Source organism: Leucopleurus acutus (assembly GCF_964270905.1).
Source record: "Leucopleurus acutus genome assembly, chromosome: 13".
Classification (NCBI taxonomy): domain Eukaryota; kingdom Metazoa; phylum Chordata; class Mammalia; order Artiodactyla; family Delphinidae; genus Leucopleurus; species Leucopleurus acutus.
The window spans coordinates 23,360,763-23,385,459 of NC_139155.1; the positions used below are offsets into that span (position 1 = coordinate 23,360,763).

Here is a 24,697-nt window from a genome sequence, read left to right on the forward strand (position 1 = left end):
AGTAAAATAAAAGTTAAAAAAATAACCAACCCTACACTTGATACATAATGTCCATAGGGAAGTCCTGGTAGAGTGGGAGAAAAAAACCAAAGCTGCCCAATAGTACTGGCTGTTTGCCTGTCACTTAGTAGAAGGTGTCTCGCCACTAAGGTTGGACTCAAAAGTGCAAAAGAAAAAAAAATTAAAAATCAAACCTAGAATTCAACTTTGCATGTTGAGATTCAGTTTTATTTATGCTACTAGCTAAGTAAAAAGCATACATATTGTATCTGTGGTACAGTCAATACATTTGCAACTTTTCTACTTAAATTCTCTATACAAAGTCACTGCCAATTGATATGATCATTGATGGCAAAGGGCTTAGAATAACCAAAAGGTATAAAAAAGTTTGCAGTCTTGCCCCAAGATACAAAAACTGAATTTTAAACAATGTCATAACATACATGACTTAAACAGTATACGAAAAAAAAGTCACACATCAAATCAAGTACAAAAATATCCAAACTACCTATTATGAACGGTAATGTTTCCCTTATTCTGCACTGTATTTAACACAGAATTTAGCAATTCCCAAAATATTCATTATTTAGTTTAAGCACTGCCACCTTTGCAGAACGGTTAAGATATCAGATGGAGTGACACTGCTTTTAGTGTTTTTAAAAATACAAAACCTTTCCCTATGTTAATGAAGGAAAGAAATTCCTCCTCTAGGCTTCTTAGTAACCAACCCTGTGCCTAGAAATATAGAATACATCTACTGTTTAACAGGGCTAAAGTAGATTTCGTGATAAATAGTTATCCAACAAAGATAACAAATGTAATTTTAAATGATATTCCTTTGGTAATTTTAAGGAATTCTCAATATACAGAGATTAGTGTTTTGCCTTGGCAAAAGAAAATTGAAGTCGCAAGACAATCTGAATTGAAATCATCTTCACTAGTTTAACTTGAAAAAAACATTTGCATAAAAGGTTATAATACATTACTATCTTCTTTTTTAAACACAGAGTAAAGTTGCTCTTGGTAAAATTAACTCACCCGCATGGCACAATATTTTGGAGTAAAGTATGTTCAACAATAACAACTCACACACAAGATAATATAGGTGAATTAACTTTGAGAACTTCTCTGCCTTTAAAATCAGCAATATTGAATTTATTCTGTAGAATAACACACATATCAATGTTCTGCATATAAAAGGCTCTAAAACATTTTAAAGGGCTAAATTTTCCAGCATTGGAATGATTCCTTCATACATAACTGGTGAAGATTTAATAAGAATGTGTTTTTCCTGATCTTCAAGCTCTGAGCCATGCCTGAAAAGTTCTAAATAGGAAAAAAAAATTGTTTTAATCCAGTTTCTGTCTGCTAGGAGCAAGGCAGCAAACACATTTTTCAACCCCTTATGAAAAGATAAAGCAGAACAAAAGTGAAATATATCTTCAGATTATAAACAGGATTGCATTTTATAGTCCACCATCCTGATAATGTTAAGGGCCCCAACATTAAGTTAAAAGACCTCAGTCTAAAGGCTGTGGGTCGGCAATAGGCATGGTGTGAAGTACTTCATCTAGGAGCTGGAGGGCCCGGTGTAAGTGAATCTCAATCCAGCAAGGTGTTTCCTTGATGCTCTGTCTTGGGTAATCAGGCCCCCAGCCTTTCACAAAACTCATCCTGAGTATGCATAAACGACGAAGGTCATCAACACCGATTCCAGCAGCAGCTGACAAACCTAACAGAAAAGATTTAGATGACGTCAGAGGGACAGCTGATCTCTTCCCATCCTCCCTAAATCTTACATTAATAAGGTGATTAGCTTTCTTTACTTCATTCTCCCCAGCATATAACTTCTCTGTCAAGGTGCCAAAAAGTAAGTGTAGATCTATACTTTATCAACAGGGACTGAAAACTTTTGGTAAAGACCACCTACATTCCACATGGGTCTTCTAGCTACCATCAATTATGAATTACCACAATCCACCAACACCCCACCTGTTTTTCTCTTTAGAAGTGGAGGTGAAGGAATAAAAAACAACTTGTTTTTAAGAGGTAGTGCATGTCTACAGGTTGGTTCTAAGAACCTTACTGTCTGTCTAAACAGTCTAGTTCAGAGTAAGACATGACTAATAATGAGACAGTTAACAGTCCTGGTTCCACTAAGACTTCTTGGATGACCCAGATGATGTCTGTCTCTCAGTTTCACAATGTAACAGAGATAATATGTAATTACTCAACAGGGGGCAGTAGATGAGAATGAAAAATTTAATAATAGATCTGGATTCTTTAGTAAAAGCATGTTTATAACATCAAAACTAGCAAATTAATGGTTTAGATGCCCAAATCTTTTAAAAAATAAAATTTTCTAAATGAGTATGCCTTATCTACCTCTAAATTGTAAACTCCTGAACATAAGTCACAACGGAGACTCTGCATCTAATTTTCCAGTCAGAACATACAGTCATATAGTCAATCTGCATTCATCAATATTACAATGAAACTAATGGGAGGAATTTGTTATGTACTGTAGAGAAACCTGCAGGGCCACTGCAGTTTTCTTAGCCAGTGTGATTTGCTTACCACACTGAAGAGGTTAAGAACAGGGGTTGAATGAATCACTAGTTATGCCTTCAGACGTGGAAGATGGGTGCCACGTGTTTCCATCATAAAAGTCTATAGTCAGGAGTTTAACTCTGCAGTAAAAAATTCCCCATCAGTGTGAAACCTGGCACACAGTTCAATTTTACCCTAAAATTAAAAAAAAGTCTACAAGTTACCAAAATACCACCCTCACTTAGTTTTCTCTCCATGCTTAGCATATTTAAGAAAAAACTGGAGAGGTGCCTAACTCTGAAACTGAAATATGCTTTCCTTCTAGAATAAAGCAAAGCATGTCGGTGATCTCAACCCACCCTGGCTGGTGAGGCAAGAATTAAAAACATCAGCAAAAAAAAGGTAGACTGATCAATATAATAACCCCCTTTCTCCTTTATCCCATACTCCCTTTTTTGATACAAAAAGAATGAACACAGGGTCCTAGACAAAGGGCAACTATTACAGAAGAACAGTTCTCTTTTTTTTGTTTACAAATTCAAAAATGTTATCCCAGTAAAAAGAACTTTAATTTCTATTATTGCTTAAATTAACTAATCAACTGAGTCAATCAAGATAAAACGCCAACTACTGCACTTTAAAAAAAAAAAAAGTATACTTACTGATAGCTGGGGCTATTCCACCTACTGATCCGGGGCCAGGGATGTTTCCTGCCACGGCTGCTGCCTGGGCAGCTGCTGCAGCTTGTGCAGTAGCTGCCTGTTGTTGCATCTGACGATGACACTGACGCAAATCAAAGACCTTAAAAAAAAGTATAAGTCTCATGCCATGAGTCCAGCAGAAAATATTCCATACATCAAAAACCAATGCACAATTTATTTAAAACTCATAGCTTAATTTAGCTCTCAGAATTAAAGAATTCAAAATTTTAATTTTTTATGTATATGTAGTTCTTAGGAAAGGTGGCTTGAAGCTCACCAAGAGGCACATTTCACTATGAGGACAGCTTTGGCTGCCACAGCTCTCTGTATCCTTTATCTAGAGTTCAGTGTGGGGCAGCCATTATTGTCCTTGTGAAAAACCACACCACTGTGTAAAATGAACAGTTAAGAAATCATCCCTCCCTTTCATAACCAAATTGCTGAGAGTTTTCTTTAGGCTGAATCGATGGCCTAGATCATATGGCCAACTTCTTTTCTTTATCATTCTGTTTGGAGGAGTGAATAAAAGGCACTGTCACTATATGAGAAAACAACTACATTTCTCAGAGATGCACACTTTAATCCATAGGAGCAAAATAACATGATATTTAGGACTTGTTTTAAAATTTAGAAACAGAGGAAAAAGAATAGATCAAGTAAATGTAAAATCTTAACAACTACTGAATCTCAGTGATAGATACATGGGACTTCATTAACTAGTTTCTCATTACTTTCTGTATGCTCATGATAAAAAAAAATGCTTAGCTTTGAATCCTATCACTGATACCTGCTACCTACATGGGTTAAATTTCTTAACCTCTCTGAGGCCTCAATTTTCTTATCTATAAAATGGGAATGCTAAGTGTACATGCTTTTTTATAAGGTTGTTATAAACTTGGCATAGTATACAGTAAGCTGTCAATAAATGTTACTTATATTTTATTTTAGTTTTGGCCTCCCATGTAGCCATTGACCTTTCAGGATAAGTTAAGGAGTTCATAAGTAATTTCAATGTTCTTTATCAGCCATGCCAAGGGCTGGCATTTTTTAAAGCACTGGAAGATTACACAAGCAGAGTGATCATCTTAGAAGTTGCAAGAAAGGAAAACAAGGACAGAGTAGAAGCAAGACTGCTCAATGCACTTTTTTAATATCATTTTAATTTCTGAACCATGTGACTATATTCCTTTGTCAAGAGTAAATTACATTAAAAAAATCCTTCTAGTATGCACAAAACCCAAATATAAGCAAGCATAATTGTCCTTGACAATAAAAGAAATCAAAGAATGCATAACACAGTACTTTATCAGATAAACAACAGGTTTGAAACCCAAACCATTAGTTTTCAGATGCCTGAAAAATTCTGTCTTCAGCCATGGTATTTACATGAAACATAAGAGCATACAACAACAATAAACAAGAGAACCCTCTCCAAACAGCAAACCACATTCCTATTTACTTATTTCTCTACTCAATGCCAATCTTCCAGCATCAATGACGGACAAAACTTAAGACTATCCCATTCTCCGAAGAGTTAGAAATTTGTCACAAATAGATGTCTTTATTACCTGACCAAACTATCAGTCCTAAAAGGCTTCAGAACAGAAAGCATGACAAAGTCAGGTCTGGAAATCAGAAATCCCGCAATGCCCAGAACAAAAACCACTGTTTTTTCAAGATTCCCAAGAGTCCATTAGATTCTGAAATTTTCCACTGGGCTCTCTGACCTCTTAGAAGGCATCACCTAGCACAGTACAAAGTGGGACTCAAATATTTGAAATGCCAAATAGCTCTACAACCACTTTTTTTTAAAGAAGGAAACTAACAAACCTTATTTTTTAGAGCAGTTTTAGGCTCAAGATAAAACTGGGTAAAAAGTAAAGTGAGCTCTGCCTCCCTACTCAATCACAGCCTCCCCCACCGTCAACGCCCCGCACCACAGTGGTGCCCCTGCTACATCGATGAACCTACCCTGACACACCGTTATCACTCCAAATCACAGGCTACATTAGGGTTCACTCTTGGTTTTATAATTCTATGGGTTTAGACAAATGTATAACGACACGTATCCAACGTTGTAGTGCCATACAGAGTACTTTCACTACCCTAAAAATCCTCTGCGCACTGCCTATGAGTTCTTCCCTCCTCTCTATCCCTGGAAACCACTCATCTTCTTACCGTCTCCATAGTTTTACCTTTTCCAGAATGTCACAGAGTTGGAGTCATACAACATGTATGTAGCCTTTTCAGATTGGCTTCTTTCACTTAGTAATATGCATTTTAGGTTCCTCCATGTCTCTTCATGACTTAATAGCTCATTTCTTTTTAGTGCTGAATAACATTCCACTCTGTGGATGTACCACAGTTTATTTACCCATTCACCTACTGAAGGACATGTTGGTTGTTTCTAAGTTTTTGGCAGCTGTGAATAAAGCTGCTGTAAACATCCATGTGTAGGTTTTCGTGTGGACATACATTTTCAAATCATTTGGGTAGATATTAAGGAGTGTGACTGATGGATCATATGGTTAGAATACATTTAGCTATGTAAGAAACTACCAAACTGTCTTCCAAAGTAGCTGTACCATTTTGCATTTCCACCAGTAATGAATGAGAGTTCCTGTTGCTCCACATCCTGGCCAGCATTTGGTTTTGTCAGTGTTTTGGATCTTAGCTATTCTACTAGTATGTAGTGGTATCTCACTGTTGTTTTAATTCACAATTCCCTAATAACATATGAACTTGAACATCTATTCATATGCTTACTTGCTATCAATGTATCCTCTTCACTGAAGCATCTATTCAGGTCTTTTGCCCATTTTTTAATCAGGTTGTTTTCTTACTGTTAAGTGTTTTCTATATTTTCGATAACAGTCCTTTATCAGATGTGTCTTTTGCAAATATATTCTCCCAGTCTGTGGCTGAACATCTCATTCTCTTGACACTGTCCTTCGTAGAGCAGACATTTTTAATTTTAATGAAGTCCAGCCTATCAACTGTTTCTTTCATGGATCCTGCATTTGATGTTGTATCTAAAAAGTCATTGCCATACCCAAGGTCATCTCCTATGTTATCCTCTAAGAGGTTTATGTTTCACATTTAGGTCTTTACAACCACTTAAAAAAAATTTTTTTTAACCATCATTAACCTAGTATGGCCCGGGAGGAGGGAATACAGCTTACTTATAAATTCCCAGGGTTCAATATGTTCTCAACATATCCCCACCTCCACCATGAGTTATTAAAAATAACCAAGAGATATTCACACATAGGTTCTTTACAATATGTTATAAACAATCATAATTAGGACTGTCTTAATCTAAATCTATGCTAACACCAGGAGCACATATTAACCACAGAGATGAAATTTTAAACCTTTTATCTGTAGATGTAGTAAAAATGATTCATTAAGCACCTCAGCAAACCTTCTTTCCACATGGGTTATTTATGTAATTACAGCACCCACACCAAAAGACATATTATTGGCTATACTGCTAACTAAAACTCAGGCTGCCTCCCCACTGTATACTCTGTCTATACCATAATAGGTTTCATCTGTTATACTGGATAATAAAATTAAGGCTTTCATTGAAATGCAACCATCTTCCTTTCAAAATTTGACTGAGTTGTTGATAAAAACAATTCAAAGTAACCAAAGGTTTTAAATATTCTTTTTGGCTCAGATCCAAAACATATTTCATCACCAGCCCTGGGCTAATCAACAATTTACCTCTGATTTCATTTATTTAAACACATTTCCTGTGGTTACTCTCATATAAGTTGATTACAAACTTATTATTTAACAAAGGTGAGTGTCTTCAGGATACTCCCTTTCAACCAGGAGTCAAATTTTGGCATTCTTCTTTATGAGGCTCAATTACAGTACTCTGTCTAAATCAACACCAAGAAATAGTAATCCAGAAAGAGAAACAGATAATTGTGTTGGTGGTATACTGGGCATCTGAATATAAGACTGCTTTAAGGACTTGCTAAGTAATCTGACCTGGAGGTAAGAATCATGATATATAGTAACTGGGAATAAATTTAAGTGGGATCATAATAACCTTCAACCTAGTCCAGCTGTGGTTTAGAAACACAGCCTGCCCCCTGCCCCTAACATATATGTGGTCAAAAACAAACCTGACTCATCATCATAAGAGAAATGCATATCAAAAACCACCACAATGAGATACCACTTCACACCCTCTAGGATGGCTAAAATCAAAAAGACAGGTAACAACAAGTATTCATGAGACTGTAGAGAAATCAGAAACTTCATATACTGCTGCTGTAAATATAAAATGCTACAGCCACTTTGGAAAACAGTTTGGCAGTCCCTTAAAAAGTTACACAGAGTTATTTTATGATCCAGCAATTCCACTCCTTGGTATATGCAAGAGAAATGAAGATGTATGTTCACACAAAAATCTGTACGTGGGGGCTTCCCTGGTGGCGCAGTGGTTGAGAATCTGCCTGCCAATGCAGGGGACACGGGTTCGAGCCCTGGTCCGGGAGGATCCCACATGCCGCGGAGCGGCTGGGCCCGTGCGCCATGACTACTGAGCCTGCGCTCTAGAGCCCACGAGCCACAACTACTGAGCCCACATGCCACAACTACTGAAGCCCACGCGCCTAGAGCCTGTGCTCTGCAATAAGACAAGCCACCAAAATGAGAAGCCCGCGCACCGCAACGAAGAGTAGCCCCTGCTCGCTGCAACTAAAGCCCACGAGCAGCAACGAAGACCCAACACAGCCAAAAATAAATAAATAAATTAAAAAAAAAAAAATCTGTACGTGAATGTTCATAGTGGTATTATTCATAATATAGCCAAAAAGTAGAAACTCGTATGTCCATCAACTGATGAATGGATAAACAAAATGTGGTATATGAAATATTATTCAGCCCTAAAAGGAATGAAGTACAGATATATGCTACATGGATGAAGCTTGAAAACATTATGCTTAGTGAAAGAAGTCACAAAAGACCACATTATATGATTCCATTTATAAAAACTGTTCAGAGTAGGCAAATCTATAGAGAGAAAAAGTAGGTTAGTGGTTGTCTAGAGCTGGCGGAAATGGGTTGTTGGGAGGTAACAGCTAAAGAGTACAAGGTTTCTTTCCGGGGTGAAGAAAATGTTCTAAAATTGATTGTGGTGATGGTTGCACAACTCTGTGAATATACTAAAAATCACTCAATTGTTCTCTTTTAATGGGTGAATTATATGGTATGTGAATTATCTCAGTATCTCAAAAAAACTCTTAAAAAACCTGAGTGTCTACTGCTTAAGCAACACAAACAAAACAGATCTTACTTTTGAAAGCAAAAGAGCAATGCCACTTAAACAGAATTCAAACATTTGCTCCATTTAAAGCTTGTAAAATGCCGTTTTGCTACATCAGATTTTCATAAATATAAGGTGACTGCTATATCATAAGAGAAGCAGGAAAAAAAAATCAACATCTTAGGAGAAAAAAAAATACAATTTAGTCCTAGCTTCTTGGTTTATAAAATGAAAGAATGGTTCTTCAAACCTATGTTTTCCTCATTTTAACTAAAAAGAAAAAAATGTGTTTGTGTGTATGTATGTGTATTGGGGGTAGGGATGGATTCCCCCATGTGGACTCCCCAATGTAAGGGCACTCCTTCCAAGGGTTCATGTATCTGTATGCAATTCACCCCAGTAACACGATCTCTGGTGAAAATCTACCTGACAACCTAAACTTTAGTTACTGCGGCCCAAAAAATTAGTAAATGAAGAAAAGGCCAATGGTTGGATTTAGGATAAACTTGCATCTCTTTCTGGCTAATAAGAAGACTCTTCTGAAGAACAATATACTTAGTAAACAGAAATAAACTATTTTTAAATCTTAGTTAATATAACAAAAATGGGATTTTTTTACTCCACTAAAATGTATCACAAGAGAGTTATTTATTGTTCAAGGCAAAAGTCTGAGATTGCTATAAAAATCTATCCATGACAGTGGTTTATCAAGTGATGACACGTCTCATACCTGGGTGGCTTTTCAAGGACCATTTGTACCAAAATAGAGATCCTACATTATTTGACAATCCTAGAAATTAATTATACAAGATTCCACATTTTTTAAGCTTAAATGTTTTAAATACTACCTCATATCCATTAAGTTCATAACTACTGTCTGGCACAAAGTATATATTCAACACTGTAGTCCTCTGTCCATTCACTTCTAATTGCACAAGTAATCCAGAGACTTGTAGTCAAGATGGATGCATAGTTATGCATAATCACCTTTGCTCTCTGCTCCAAACATATACAAAGGCTAGAAAAACTATTAAAAATAGATATCTTCCAAGCCAATCATAAAATTCATGTGGAAATCCAAGGGGCTGGCAATAGCCAAAATAATCCTGAAAAATTACCAAGTTGGAGAGCTCGCACTCCCCAATTTCAAAACTTCCTACAAAGCTATAGCAATCAAGAAAGGGTAGTACTGTCACAAGGATAGATATATACAGCAACGAAATAGAACTGATGGCCCAGAAAAAAACCCTTTATCACTTAAGGTCAATTGAGTTTTCAACCGGGTGTCAAGATAATTCAATAAGGGAAAGAACAGTCTTTTGAACAAATGGTTGCTGGAACAACTGGTGCTCATACAAAAGAACAAAGTGGGATCCTTTCCCTACACCATACACAAAAATTCACTCAAAATGGATCATAGACCTAAATGTAAGACCTAAAAGTATAAAACACTTAGAAGAAAACATAGGCATAAATCTTCACGACCTTGCCTTAGGCAATGGTTTCTTAGATATGACACCAAAAGCACAAGCAACCAAAGAATAGAGACTATACTAAATTTTAAAACTTTTGTGCTGCAAATCATTATCATGCAAAAAGTGAAAGATGAGCCAAAGAATGGAAGAAGATATTTGCAAATCATGTATTTGATAAAGGACTGATACCCAGAATATATAAAGAACGCTTATAACAATAATAAAAAGACTAAAAAATCCAATTAAAAAATGGGAAAAGATCTGAACAGACATTTCTCCAAAGAAGATACACAAATGGCCAATAAATACACAAAAAGAAGTTCAACATTATTAGCCATGAAGGAAATGCAAATCAAAACCACAATGAGGCAGATACCACTTCATATCCACTAGGATGGCTAAAATAAAAAAGGCAGATAATAACAAGTGTTGGTGAGAATATAGAGAAACAGAAACCCTCCATATATATTGCTGGTGAAAATGTAAAACAGCACTACCATTCTGGAGAACAGTCTGGCAGTCCCTCAAAAAATCAGACATAGAGTTATCTTATGATCCAGCAACTCCACTCCTAGGCATATATCCAAGAAAATGAAAAAATACATCTACCTAAAAACTTATACATGACTATTCATAGCAGCATTATTCATAATAGCCAAAAAGTAGACACAACTCATGTCCATTAACTTATGATGGATAAACAAAATCCACAGTGGAGAGCAAGGACGAAAGACAGAAGGTACTTGGGGTACCAGCACCAAACAGGTGTAGAGGACAGGAATTTGACTTCTCAGAGTGATATGGAATGAGAAAACAGGCTCTCCAAGGGCTACAACTGGGCACCTGCCCATAAATCAAGTGCTGGTAAAACAGTTTGACAGTTAATTCAGAAATGCAATTAGGAATAAAATTCTTGTCCATGGCATAGGTAAGCATCAGAGAAATCTATGCAACAGGAAATTAGGCCCTGAGCATACCTGGGGATTGGAACTCAATTTCCTCAAGGGACAAAAATTCCTCCACCTTCTAAATATAAGAATTGGTCCTGAGATGTGGATCCCAGGATGCCAGACTAAGGCAAAACTGCCCTACAGGGAGAAGCCATGACAGGAAGGAAAAAATAAAATCTCTTGAGAAAAACTTGCCAACAAATATTAAACAGACTACAAAGCATACTAGGAAACACAGCACCACTTGAAAATAATAACAAAGCACAAATAAGCAAAATTCCTTGTGGAAAAATTAGAAAACACAAATAAAGATAATTCTATTTGTGTGCTAAGCAATTTCCTAGGACTAAGTGATGAGGCAGAGTTAATTCCACTAACTTACAATAGCTAATCTTAACATGCTGAGGATGACGGTGAAAAATCTGAAATTAGAAATATATTTAGGGTATCTAATTACCATCTTCCACTTTCAAAAACAGTGTATGTTATAAATTAAAATTAAAATAGGTTGAATATGTAATAATTAATGAAAAATACCTCAGGCTTAATTTGCAAAATAATATAGTAAATAAAACTATTTAATGCACAAAATAACTAACCTTAAAAAAAGTGGTACTGAAGAATTTTTCATTTTTCAGTTCTTAATGTGAAAAGCTATACTTTTAGAATTCCCTTCCATAAAATCCTAAAGGTTGGCTAAGATGCAATTTCAGAGTCTGAGTTTTACATATTTTATATCAAAGGAAATTTGGAGGTTTCACTCAGTATTTTCAAGAGCCTGTGTATTACCCTAACACATTTAACAAATTTGCTAATAAAACAATAGGGCATGAATGCATCCACAAAACTAAATAACCAATCATATCAATAAAAGTGCCCAGGAAATGTGTTTTATATACAAACATAATTTCTGATTATTTAATACATAAAGAGACATTTTTACACTCCTCCCACCTCCATCTCAATTCTTTAAACAACAAACAGAGCTTTCCAAGTCTAAAATATTTGAGTAAAATTGCAACTTACCTTTATATATGCACTTGGGTAGATCTTATGAACAGCGTCTCCAGGTGCACGCCCAGCTTCTCTGTCCAAGTAGTAGCTCTGTACAAAGACTGCGTGGTCACTAAGGCACCTGACCCAAACATCACCTTCACCTTTACATTCCAACTGCACACCTTTGCCTATGTGCAACCTTAGGAAGAAAAAGTGAATCACATTTCATTTTGATAAGTATTTAAAAATAAATTTTAGTTCAGATTATATAGCATACCCAATACTGAAAAATTTTAAAGAATAAAGGACATTATATAACACCATAACCAAAAGATAGCCACTGTTAACATTTCTGTATGTTTCTTTATTTTTTTTAGTATCCTATTCATATGTAATAATGATGAACATTCACATAATGCTTCTTATGTGTCAGGAACATTCAATATAAATTCTCACTTAACCTTCACAATTCAATTTAAATTAATTTAAAAATTCAGTTAATCACATGAGCCAAATTTTAACTGCTCAACAGCTACATGTGGCTAGAAGTTACTATACTGGACAGCACAGATATAAACCATTTCCTTCATCACAGAAAATTCTATTAGACAGCACTGGCTTAGAGTAGATAATTTGCCAAAATCACACAGCTAGGGATAGAGCCAAGATTATGTGCTTATGCACACACATATTTCCTTAAAGAGCTGAGATCACACAGTACCTAAAATTGTGTATGTTTTCCTGTAATATTTCATCTTAAGTATTTACATTTGATTATGTAAACTTTTTATATTTTAATGACTGCATAAAAATGAAAATGTATTAAAATTTACTTAACCATTTACCTTTTATTATCAGTCTTCCATTATAAATAACACCTGTGGAAACATGTCTTCATTTTATGTTATTTCCTCTCAATAAATTTGGAGAAATACCATACAATCAGAGGAAATAAAAACTAGTTTTCAAACCGGGTTCCAAAAGGTCTAGTTACGATTCAAAACACAGAAACCTCACTAACTTTTAAAAAAAGACGGTATTTTATCATCTTTTAAATAACAAACATCTACAATTCAAATGAAATGCTTACAAATTCTGAATTTTCAAGATCATCTTTATTCTTTTATATTCGAAAACATAATTTACATTGAAAGATATCTCTGAATATAAGACAATGTACTATGTTCAATTTTTAAAATTAACTATCTAACTATACAATCAATACCTTGCTCTCTCAATGGCTTCTGTCCTGTGGACATTGGAGAGTTGACCCAAGCAAAAGCGATCTCCTCCAGAAGGGTCTACATAACCATCAACAGTAACAACAGGACAGCTTGAAGGAACCTTAAACGTCTCTCCTACTTGAACATCCATTTCAAAGTAAGCAATGGAACACCAATACTCAGGAGCTATAGGAGATAAATGGGAGAGAACAGCCAATCATGTGAGAAAGATATAAGGCTTTCACTTTCACTCTATATGACAAAGCTTTCCTTAAAGGGTGAAGGAAAGGGAGAGCACCCAAAAGAATTTATAATGCATTATAAAGTACGCACTGCCATGACTTCTACTTTTCAGCTTAGTATCTAACATTCTTGAAACTTAAAAAAAGTCATTTTTAAAATCTGGAATTTGGTTCTTACCTGAAAGTACCCAATCAACAGGGAATTTAAAAACCGGAAATTAGAAACATAAATTTTTTTACCATGATGTTTCATCTAACTGCACATAATATTTTCTATGTAGTCTGAACTTTTATTTTTTTAAAGCACACTGATTCTAATACGTATTTCAGAGAAGTGTTCTTGAATAACATCAATCTATGGTATATATTTATAGATCCCTAAATGAGAGAGAGGGCATAACCAAGCCAGACATCACAGACAAGAGTCAAGGTTAATTACACTCCAACTACACAGTTTCTGTGAGCAGGATTTTTCAGTTGTCTCTTGGATGAAAGGTCATTTGTCCCATCTGTATTTTTAGTGAAGTCCATTCATGTTAACTACTATAATTTTTTTAAATTTTTTTTTACATAGCAGGTTCTTATTAGTCATCCATTTTATATACATCAGTGTCGACATGTCAATTCCAATCTCCCAATTCATCACACTGCTTTCCCCCCCACCGCTTTCCCCCCTTGGTGTCCATACGTCTGTTCTCTACATCTGCGTCTCAATTTCTGCCCTGCTAACTGGTTCATCTGTACCATTTTTCTAGGTTCCACATATATGCGTTAATATACAATATTTTTCTCTTTGACTTACTTCACTCTGTATGAGAGTCTCTAGATCCATCCACGTTTCTACAAATGACCCAATTTGTTCCTTTTTATGGCTGAGCAATATTCCATTGTATATATATACCACATCTTCTTTATCCATTTGTCTGTCGATGGGCATTTAGGTTGCTTCCGTGTCCTGGCTATTGTAGATAGTGCTGCAATGAACATTGGGGTGCATGTGTCTTTTTGAATTATGGTTTTCTCTGGGTATATGCCCAGTACTGGGATTGCTAGGTCATATGGTAGTTCTATTTTTAGTTATTTAAGGAACCTTCATACTGTTCTCTATAGTGGCTGTATCAATTTACATTCCCACCAACAGTGCAAGAGGGTTCCCTTTTCTAGACATCCCCTCCAGCATTTATTGTTTGTAGATTTTCTGATGATGCCCATTCTAACTGGTGTGAGGTGATACTTCATTGTAGTTTTGATTTGCATTTCTCTAATAATTAGTGATTTTGAGCAGCTTTTCATGTGCTTCTTGGCCATCTGTATGTCTTCTTTGGAGAAATGTCTATTTAGTTTTTCTGCCCATTTTTGGATTGGGTTGTTTTTTTTTAATATTGAGCTGCATGAGCTGTTTATATATTTTGGAGATTAATCCTTTGTCCATTGATTCATTTGCAAATATTTTCTCCTATTCTGAGGGTTGTCTTTTGGTCTTCTTTGTAGTTTCCTTTGCTGTGCAAACAGTTTTAAGTTACATTAGGTCCCAATTGTTTATTTTTGTTTTTATTTGCATTACTGTAGGAGGTGGACCAAAAAAGACTTTGCTGTGATTTACATCAAAGAGTGTTCTTCCTATATTTTCCTCTAAGAGATTTATAGTGTCTGGTCTTACATTTAGGTCTCTAATCCATTTTGAGTTTATTTTTGTGTATGGTATCAGGGAGTGTTCTAATTTCATTCTTTTACATGTAGTTGTCCAGTTTTCACAGCACCACTTATTGAAGAGACTGTCTTTTCTCCATTGTATATCCTTGCCTCCTTTGTCATAGATTAGTTGAGCATAGGTGCATGGGTTTATCTCTGGGCTTTCTATCTTGTTCCATTGATCTATGTTTCTGTTTTTGTGCCAGTACCATAATGTCTTGATTACTGTAGCTTTGTAGTATAGCCCAAAGTCAGGGAGTCTGATTCCTCCAGCTCTGTTTTTTTTTTCCCTCAAGAGTCCTTTGGCTATTCGGGGTCTTTTGTGATTCCATACAAATTCTAAGATTTTTTGTTCTAGTTCTGCAAAATATGACATTGGTAATTTGATAGGGATTGCACTGAATCAGTAGATTGCTTTGGGTTGTAGAGTCATTTTCACAATATTGATTCTGCCAATCCAAGAACATGGTGTATCTCTCCATCTGTTGGTATCATCTTTTATTTCTTTCATCAGTGTTTTATAGTTTTCTGTATACAGGTCTTTTGTCTCTCTAGGTAGGTTTATTCTTTTTGTTGCAATGGTAAATGGGAGTGTTTCCTTAATTTCTCTTTCGGATTTGTCATCATCAGTGTATAGGAATGCAAGAGATTTCTGTACATTAATTTTGTATCCTGCAACTTTACCAAATTCATTGATTAGCTCTAGTAGTTTTCTGGTAGCATCTTTAGGATTCTCTATGTATAGTATCATGTCATCTTCAAACAGTGATAGTTTTACTTCTTTTCCAATCTGTATTCCTTTTACTTCTCTTTCTTCTCTGATTGCGGTGGCTAGGACTTCCAAAATTATGTTGAATAACAGTGGTGAGAGTGGACATCCTTGTCTTGTTCCTGATCTTAGAGGAAATGCATTCACTTTTTCACCACTGAGAATGTTTGTTGTGGGTTTGTCGTATATGGCCTTTATTTTGTTGAGGTAGGTTCCCTCTATGCCCACTTTCTGGAGAGTTTTTATCATAAATAGGTGATGAATTTTGTCAAAAGCTTTTTCTGCATCTACTGAGATGATCATATGGTTTTTATTCTTCAATTTGTTAATACAGTGTTATCACATTGATTTGCATATATTGAAGAATCCTTGAATGCCTGGGATAAATCCCACTTGATCATGGTGTATTATCCTTTTAATGTGTTGTTGGATTCTGTTTGCTAGTATTTTCTTGAGGATGTTTGCATCTATATTCATCAGTGATATTGATCTATAATTTTCTTTTTTTTTGTAGTATCTTTGTCTGGTTTTGGTATCAGGGTGATGGTGGCCTCATAGAATGAGTTTGGGAGTGTTCCTTCCTCTGCAATTTTTTGGAAGAGTTTGAGAAGGATGGGTGTTAGCTCTTCTCAAAATGTTTGGTAGAATTCACCTGTGAAGCCATCTGGTCCTGGACTTCTGTTTGTTGGGAGATTTTTAATCACAGTTTCAATTTCATTGCTTGTGATTGGTCTGTTCATATTTTCTATTTCTTCCTGTTTCTATTTCTTCCTGTCTTGGAAGGTTATACCTTTCTAAGAGTTTGTCCATTTCTTCCAGGTTGTCCATTTTATTAGCAGAGTTGCTTGTAGTAGTCTCTTAGGATGCTTTGTATTTCTGCGGTGTCTGTTGTAACTTCTCCTTTTTCATTTCTAATTTTATTGATTTGAGTCCACTCCCTCTTCTTCTTGATGAGCCTGGCTAATGATTTATCTATTTTGTTTATCTTCTCAAAGAACCAGCTTTTTCCTTTATTGATTTTTTTTTTTTTTTTGCGGTATGCGGGCCTCTCACTGTTGTGGCTTCTCCCGTTGTGGAGCACAGGCTCCGGAGGCGCAGGCTCAGCAGCCATGGCTCACAGGCCCAGCTGCTCCACGGCATGTGGGATCTTCCCAGACCGGGGCACGAACCCGTGTCCCCTGCATCGGCAGGCGGACTCTCAACCACTGCGCCACCAGGGAAGCCCTGCTTTATTGATTTTTGCTACTGTTTTGTTTCTATTTCATTTATTTCTGCTCTGATCTTTATGATTTCTTTCCTTCTACTAACTTTGGGTTTTGTTTGTTCTTCTTTCTCTAGTTCCTTTAGGTGTAAGGTTAGATTGTTTATTTGAGACGTTTGTTGTTTCTTGAGGTGGGATTGTATTGCTATAAACTTCCCTCTTAGAACTGCTTTTGCTGCCTCCCGTAGGTTTTGGATCGTCGTGTTTTCATTGTCATTTGTCTCTAGGTATTTTTTGATTTTCTCTTTGGTTTCTCCAGTGATCTCTTGGTTATTTAGTAACGTATTGTTTAGCCTCCATGTGTTTGTGTTTTTTACGTTTTTTTCCCTGTAACTGATTTCTAATCTCATAGCGTTGTGGTCAGAAAAGATGCTTGATATGATTTCAATTTTCTTAAATTTCCTGAGGCTTGATTTGTGACCCAAGATGTGATCTATCCTGGAGAACTTTCTGTGTGCACCTGAGAAGAAACCGTAATCTGCTGTTTTGGGATGGAATGTTCTATAAATATCAATTAAATTTATCTAGTCTATTGTGTCATTTAAGGCTTGTGTTTCCTTATTAATTTTCTGTTTGGATGATCTGTCCATTGGTTTAAGTGAGGTGTTAAAGTCCCCCACTATTATTGTGTTACTGTCGATTTCCTCTTTTAGAGCTGTTAGCAGTTGCCTTATGTATTGAGGTGCTCCTATGTTGGGTGCATATATATTTATAATTGTTATATCTTCTTCTTGGATTGACCCCTTGATCATTCTGCAGTAGCCTTCCTTGTCTCTTGTAACCTTCTGTACTTTAAAGTCCATTTTATCTGATATGAGTATTGCTACTCCAGCTTTCTTTTGATTTCCATTTTCATGGAATATCTTTTTCCATCCCCTCACTTTCAGTCTGTATGTGTCCCTAGGTCTTAAGTGGGTTTTTTGTAGACAGCATATATATGGGTCTTGTTTTTGTATCCATTCAGCGAGCCTGTGTCTTTTGGTTGGAGCATTTAATCCATTCACGTTTAAGGTAATTATAGATATGTATGTTCCTAATACCATTTTCTTAATTGTTTTTGTAGGTTGTTTTCTTCTCTTGTGTTTCCCACTTAGAGAAGTTCCTTTAGCATTTATTGTAGAGCTGGTTTGGTGGTGCTGAATTCTCTTAGCTTCTGCTTGTCTGTAAAGCCTTTGATTTCTCCATCGAATCTGAATGAGATCCTTGCCTTGTAGAGTAATCTTGGTTGTAGGTTCTTCCCTTTCATCACTTTAAGTATATCATGCCACTCCCTTCTGGCTTGTAGAGTTTCTGCTGAGAAATCAGCTGTTAACCTTATGGGAGTTCCCTTGTATGTTATTTGTCGTTTTTCCCTTGCTGCTTTCAATAATTTTTCTTTGTCTTTAAATTTTGCCTATTTGATTACTATGTGTCTTGGTGTGTTTCTCCTTGGGTTTATCCTGTATGGGACTCTCTGCGGTTCCTGGACTTGGGTGGCTATTTCCTTTCCCATGTTAGGGAAGTTTTCGACTACAATCTCTTCAAATATTTTCTCGGGTCCTTTCTTTCTCTCTTCTCCTTCTGGGACCCCTATAATGCGAATGTTGTTGCGTTTAATATTGTCCTAGAGGTCTCTTAGGCTGCCTTCATTTCTTTTCATTTTTTTTTTTTTTTTAATTCTGTTCTGCAGCCATAAATTCCACGATTCTGTCTTCCAGGTCACTTATCCGTTCTTCTGCCTCAGTTACTCTGCTATTGATTCCTTCTAGTGTATTTTTCACTTCAGTTACTGTATTGTTCACCTCTGTTTGTTTGTTCTTTAATTCTTCTAGGTCTTTGTTAAACATTTCTTTCATCTTCTCAATCTTTGCCTCCATTCTTTTTCTGAGGTCCTGGATCATCTTCACTATCATCATTCTGAATTCCTTTTCTGGACGGTTGCCTAACTCAACTTCATTTAGTTGTTTTTCTGGGGTTTTATCTTGTTCCTTCATCTGGTACACAGACGAGATGAAAAGGCAGAGGGCTGTCTTTCTGTGAATGTGGTTTTAATTCCACAGGCTGCAGGATTGTAGTTCTTCTTGCTTCTGCTGTCTGCCCTCTCTAAAACTGGTTTTTAAACCTCTTTATTGGAGTGTAATTGCTTTACAATGGTGTGTTAGTTTCTGCTGTATAGCAAAGTGAATCAGCTATACATATACATACATCCCCATATCTCCTCCCTCTTGTGTCTCCCTCCTACTCTCCCTATCCCACCCCTCTAGGTGGTCACAAAGCACTGAGCTGACCTCCCTGTACTACGCAGCTGCTTCCCACTAGCTATCTATTTTACATTTGGTAGTGTACATATGTCCACGCTACTCTCTCACTTCGTCTCAGCTTACCCTTCCCTCTCCCCATGTCCTCAAGTCCATTCTCTGTGTCTTTATTCCTGTCCTGCCCCTAGGTTCTTGAGAACCATTTTTTTTTCGATTCCATATATATGTGTTAGCATACGGTATTTGTTTTTCTCTTTCTGACTTACTTCACTCTGTATGACAGTCTCTAGGTCCATCCACCTCACTACAAATAACTCAAACTACTACAATTTTAACTGTGAAAATGTGTTGAATGTATTCATTTGAACTTCAATAAATGATTTTAAATAATTGGGCAAAAGAGAGCCACTACTAGGTTTGGTTTGCAAATATCGTTGATCAAGGATTTCTAATTTTTGTTTGAATACAGTTATTACATAGAGCCCACATACATGCAAATTATTTGATTTTCCTTTTTTAAATAACAGGTATTTATGGGGTACATAAGAATCACTGTAGGCACACACAGCAGTAAACAAGGCAGCTATTGTCCTATTTTCATGGAGGTGCAGAGGCAGACAAGTAATCAAATAAATGAACAAGGTAACTCAGGTAATGATAAACACGGTGAAGAAAATAAAACAAGGTATGGGACAGAAGATGAGTGGAAAGGTACTTCAGACTAGACCAGGGGCACATCCTATCCGAAAAAGTCAGACCTGAAAGACCATGTATCTATGTGGAGACTGTGAATGAACAGCTCAAGAGGAAAGCAAATGCAAAAGCCCTAGAGCAGAAAGGGGTCTGACATAAGGGGGGAATAAAGGCCAGTGCCATTTATTAGAGATTGAAAGTTTTCTATGATAAACCAATTATTTATCTGCATCTCACTGTGCCATTTATGAACTCTGGCTGACCTAGAATTTTCAACAATATAAAAAGATACTCAGAATGACAAAAGAAATACATTTCTTCAAACCTCCCAAAAGATGTTAAAATGAAGTATGATTAATGCTTAAAATATATTAAAAACAAAAATCCTGTAAAGTCTATGTATCTAATTGCTTTTCAAAATGTTGTCAAGGAAAAAAGTACTTTCCAATGAAGTATTAATAAAAGAGACCACATGAAAACTGGGTGATTCAAAAACTTAATAATTCAAATGTTTTGCCATACAGAATGACCAACTAATCACAAACATTCCTTTAAATATTTTTATTATCATGAGAACATGAAAACTAGCGATATACTGAAGTGCCTTCTTAAAAAGCTAGTTTTGAAATAGTTATGAAGCTCTTCCTTATAGTAAAATTCTTTATTAAAGGCATCACATTATGCTATGGACAAGAAGCTTCAGTCAACATAACAGGCAGGTATACTGGTTGAAGCTAAAACTAAAGAGGTTGTTTAAGACAAGATAACAATTACCCAATGTTTTGGCAGCAATAAACAGTAACAGCACTTTAATAAGGTCTTTAACAATCAGCCCAAACAGTAAATTCTGTTACAAATAATATCCTGAAGTCACGAATGTTTTCAACGCTGGTTAAAAAAATGAGAGCCAAGTACATGCATTTCCTAGTTCATACTGAAGAATACTATTTACAAGTAAAGTTCCATGGCAAGCAATCTTTTTCCAAGAGAGTCAATTGAGGGGGAAAAGGGGAGCTGTATAATCTCCATGTTTAAATAAGAAAAATAACTTTTATCATCATAAATTGCAACATCTGCAACTACACTTAAACATTATGTTATTATTTCCCAGTCACCAAAGGGGTTTTTGTTTGCCTAATATTTCAGACAGCATACAACAATGGTGGTTACATAAAGCTGCATTTGGCAAGCTCTGAGTATAAAAGGAAAGTGACATCAGAGTTGCACCACGGACCAGGGATGAAAAATGACCGTCTAATTAAAAGGATTATTAAGGCCCAGGAAAGCAGGAGGAAGGGGGTTACTATCTGTGAGGAGAGACAAGGCTAGAGGTAACCTAATAGGTAATCCAGAGAAGTTACTGGTGCTGGGATACAAAATACCATGTGAAAACCTTTTCTAAAGGTTTAGAAATGGTTCTAAAGGTTTAGAGTCCACTCTAAATTTGTTATACAACGAGGAGGGAACATTCTTATTTTTAAAACAGGAGAAGGTAACAGGAAACACTCATTAAGCCTTTCTAGATCTCTCTGTGCTCTTTCGCTCCAAGGACCAAATGCCACATAAGTGACAAGTCTGCAGCCTCTCAAAACTAGTATCAACAGCAAGACAGAATTTACTCATTTCCAACAGAGCTTTCTTAACGTCCCAACTCACTTGAAAGGGAGTGGGATTGTTATGTGCTTGCTGACGTTGCTATTTTTAGTTTCTTGTTCCTTAAGTTAGTGAGGTTGAACTGGTCCCATGAAGTCTATGGGCTGCTTGCTCATCACTGACCAGAGGAAAGGTTTTGAAAGATGAGTTAAGAACATGAATTTTTTTTAATATAAAAACTCAGCTAAATATTTTTTGTAATGAGAAAACGTATTACAAAGCACAGCTTTCCCAAAAAATTGTTATTCAATTATAATAGAAAATGTAAGTCTCCAAGGCATTATCTTTAAGTTCTGAAACAAGAGTCATTCAAGAAAAAGTTAGAAATTTGCTTGAAGCACCTAAATGACTCATTATGAATTATTCCTTTTATTATTTATATCTGAATGAGATGTCCTATGAGAATCTTTCATGAAAATAAAAAGGCACTCTCTTAAATGGTAGTTAGTTCCAAAGTACTAGAACACAACCTGAATTTGAAAATCTGTGAATTCTGTATTCATTTATCAGTGACCAAAACAATCTCAAAGATGCTGAGGAAACTCTTCGCTTTAATTTGCAATCAATATTTAATTTAATGAATATATCTCAGCTTTACAAAAAAGCAAAAGAGTGTTAGTCCATAAAAAGAAATGATTAAAAATGAAATGATTAACTTTTTCCAAAAATATTTTTCAACTTAGTTATCAAAGCCTAGAAATCACCAAGTATATGTCCTGTCTGAAATCTTTTATACCAAGGTAAAGACCAATACTAACTTTTTTTCACTTTCAACAATTTATATTACTTATATTTCCTAAGACATACATGCAATTATATTCAAAAACACTTTATCAAAACAGATATACTATATATTATTGATGATTTTTAATTATTAAAAATATTTTATGTATTCAGATATGCACATTTCCCATCTATACAGTCCTAAGTCAGTGGTAGAATATTTTAGCATTTCTTAATCAAACCTTAAAGGGCTGCATTAACCATACACCTAATACAAAATATTTTTACTTTGGTTTCCTTTTCTATTTGTTCATGAAACAAGGATAGCAGATCTTGTGAACTACTAGCTAGGATTTACAAAGCACTAGATAACAGGGGACACGAGGGATTAGGGAATGCTTCTTCACAACTGTGGTGTGACTTTAAAAAGAGGTCACCACACTTAAGAGGGTAGGGGTGTGAGGTATGGGCATCAAGATGGCACCAATGATTCTCACCTCCTGAAATTCACATTCTTGTATAGTCCCCTCTCTACAAAATAGGATCTTACAAAAATGAAGATGTGATTTATGAGGTTAAGTCTTAAAAGACCCCGAGGTTCTGTCTTGCTTTCTCTTGATCGCTCAACTTTGGAGGAAGCAAGCTGCCATGTGAAGACACTCAAGAAACTCTGCAGAGAAGTCCATGCAGAAAGGAACTGGAGCTTCCTGCCCACAATACCACTAATTTGCCAGATAGGTGGTAAGCCACCCTGAAAGTGAATTCTCCAACCCCAGAAAAGCTTTCAGATGGTGGCAGCCTGAGCCAACAACTTGACTGCAAGCTCAAGAGACTATGAGCCAGAGCAAACAACAGACAACTAATACAGAGGATATAACATATCTGGCAGAGAACACCATGCACAAAAAAAGTACAGAGGGATGATATAGTCAAGCAAGCTTGGGTAAGCAGTTCAGGATGGTTAAAGTATGAAGAGATGAAGCTAGAGAAGTATGCAGGGTCCCGGATCAGAGATTCTTTTCTGCCCAGCTAAGGAATTTGGACTTTATTCTATAAGCTAAGCAATAAGTAGGGAAGTCAGTGCAAGTTCTTCAACAGAGAAATAACATAACTAGATTCAAATTTTAAAAGAAATACTGAGTAGCAGTAGAGATTAAATGGTAGGGAGGAGGGCACTATGACTGGAAGCTGTCCCATTAGGAAGACCAGTCAGCATATTCTCTTACCAGTGCAAGAGGAGAAATGAAGAACAGCTGTGAGGTAGAACTCTTCTGAGGCCCATCCGTATTCACAGTCAGAGAGTTCACAGCCAGCTGGGCTCCAACAAGCTGACTCCATTAATGGTACAGGCGCAGAGCTGACCCCTCCCGCAACCACGTGGACAAAGACCTTTCAGTATCATCCTCGCCATTAAGTCACTTCCCGTTCTACTCAAAAACAGAGGCTTTAATGCCAGTGCAGGGTCCTACAGATGCATATCCTCAAAACTAGTGAATGCTATTCCCTAACCACCAGGAGCTGTTAGGCCTCAACATGAGTTCTACCATGAGAATGAAGTAAATCCATCAAGAGGCCAAAGCAACTGCTGAATCCAAAACGGAGTCCAAATAACTAGCTAAATGCCACCATTCCCAACCCCACTCCACTATTCATCCATGGTAGATCTTTTTTCAGAGCCCTGATTATCCCTACTCCTGTGGACCACCTTCTGCCAAGCCATATGAACACTGAGAACCACACGCCCCAATTTGCCAGGGGTCACTACTGATTGTCAATGATGCTGCCTTGAAGCCAGCAAAATTCTCATTCTTAAGACTCCAGATTTCCCCCTTTTATCACAATATGCTTATTAACATGAATTAAGATTCTGATACAATGATTTCATTTATATAATTTCAAAAAGCAGTAAAACCAAACTACTGGATTGTTTAGGGATGCATTCATCATTTTCAAAGAGCAAAAAAATTAAATCCATAAAAAGCAGGGTAGTGGTTATCTCTGCAGGAGGAGATGAAAAGTTTTTGACTGAGACAAAATGCATGGGGAGGGAAAATTTCTGAGGGTGCTGCAATGTTTTAATTTTCAGTCTGGGTGTTGGTTACACACGTGTTGGCTTTAATGTTATTCATCAGACTGTATGTATACTGGTTTTATGTACGTTCTGTTTATTACATTTCTTAATAAAAATGTTTATAGAAAGGCAAGACCCCTTGACCCACAAAAAATGTTTAAAACCACAAAAATATGC

The 24,697-nt window shown here is 36.2% G+C and overlaps 1 protein-coding gene across 1 annotated transcript in view; it reads right to left on the minus strand.

Annotated features, from left to right (window-relative positions):
* Positions 1-200: 200 nt before the first annotated feature.
* Positions 201-24,697, minus strand: part of SMAD4 (SMAD family member 4) — a 55,682-nt gene continuing 31,185 nt past the window's right edge. The window contains exons 9-12 of the mRNA XM_082853272.1: positions 13,182-13,365; positions 11,987-12,155; positions 3,213-3,351; positions 201-1,732 (exon numbers count right to left, since the gene is read on the minus strand). Coding sequence (XP_082709398.1) covers positions 1,521-1,732; positions 3,213-3,351; positions 11,987-12,155; positions 13,182-13,365 — 704 coding nt within the window. The 3' untranslated portion in view covers positions 201-1,520. The remainder of the gene's footprint in view (positions 1,733-3,212; positions 3,352-11,986; positions 12,156-13,181; positions 13,366-24,697) is intronic.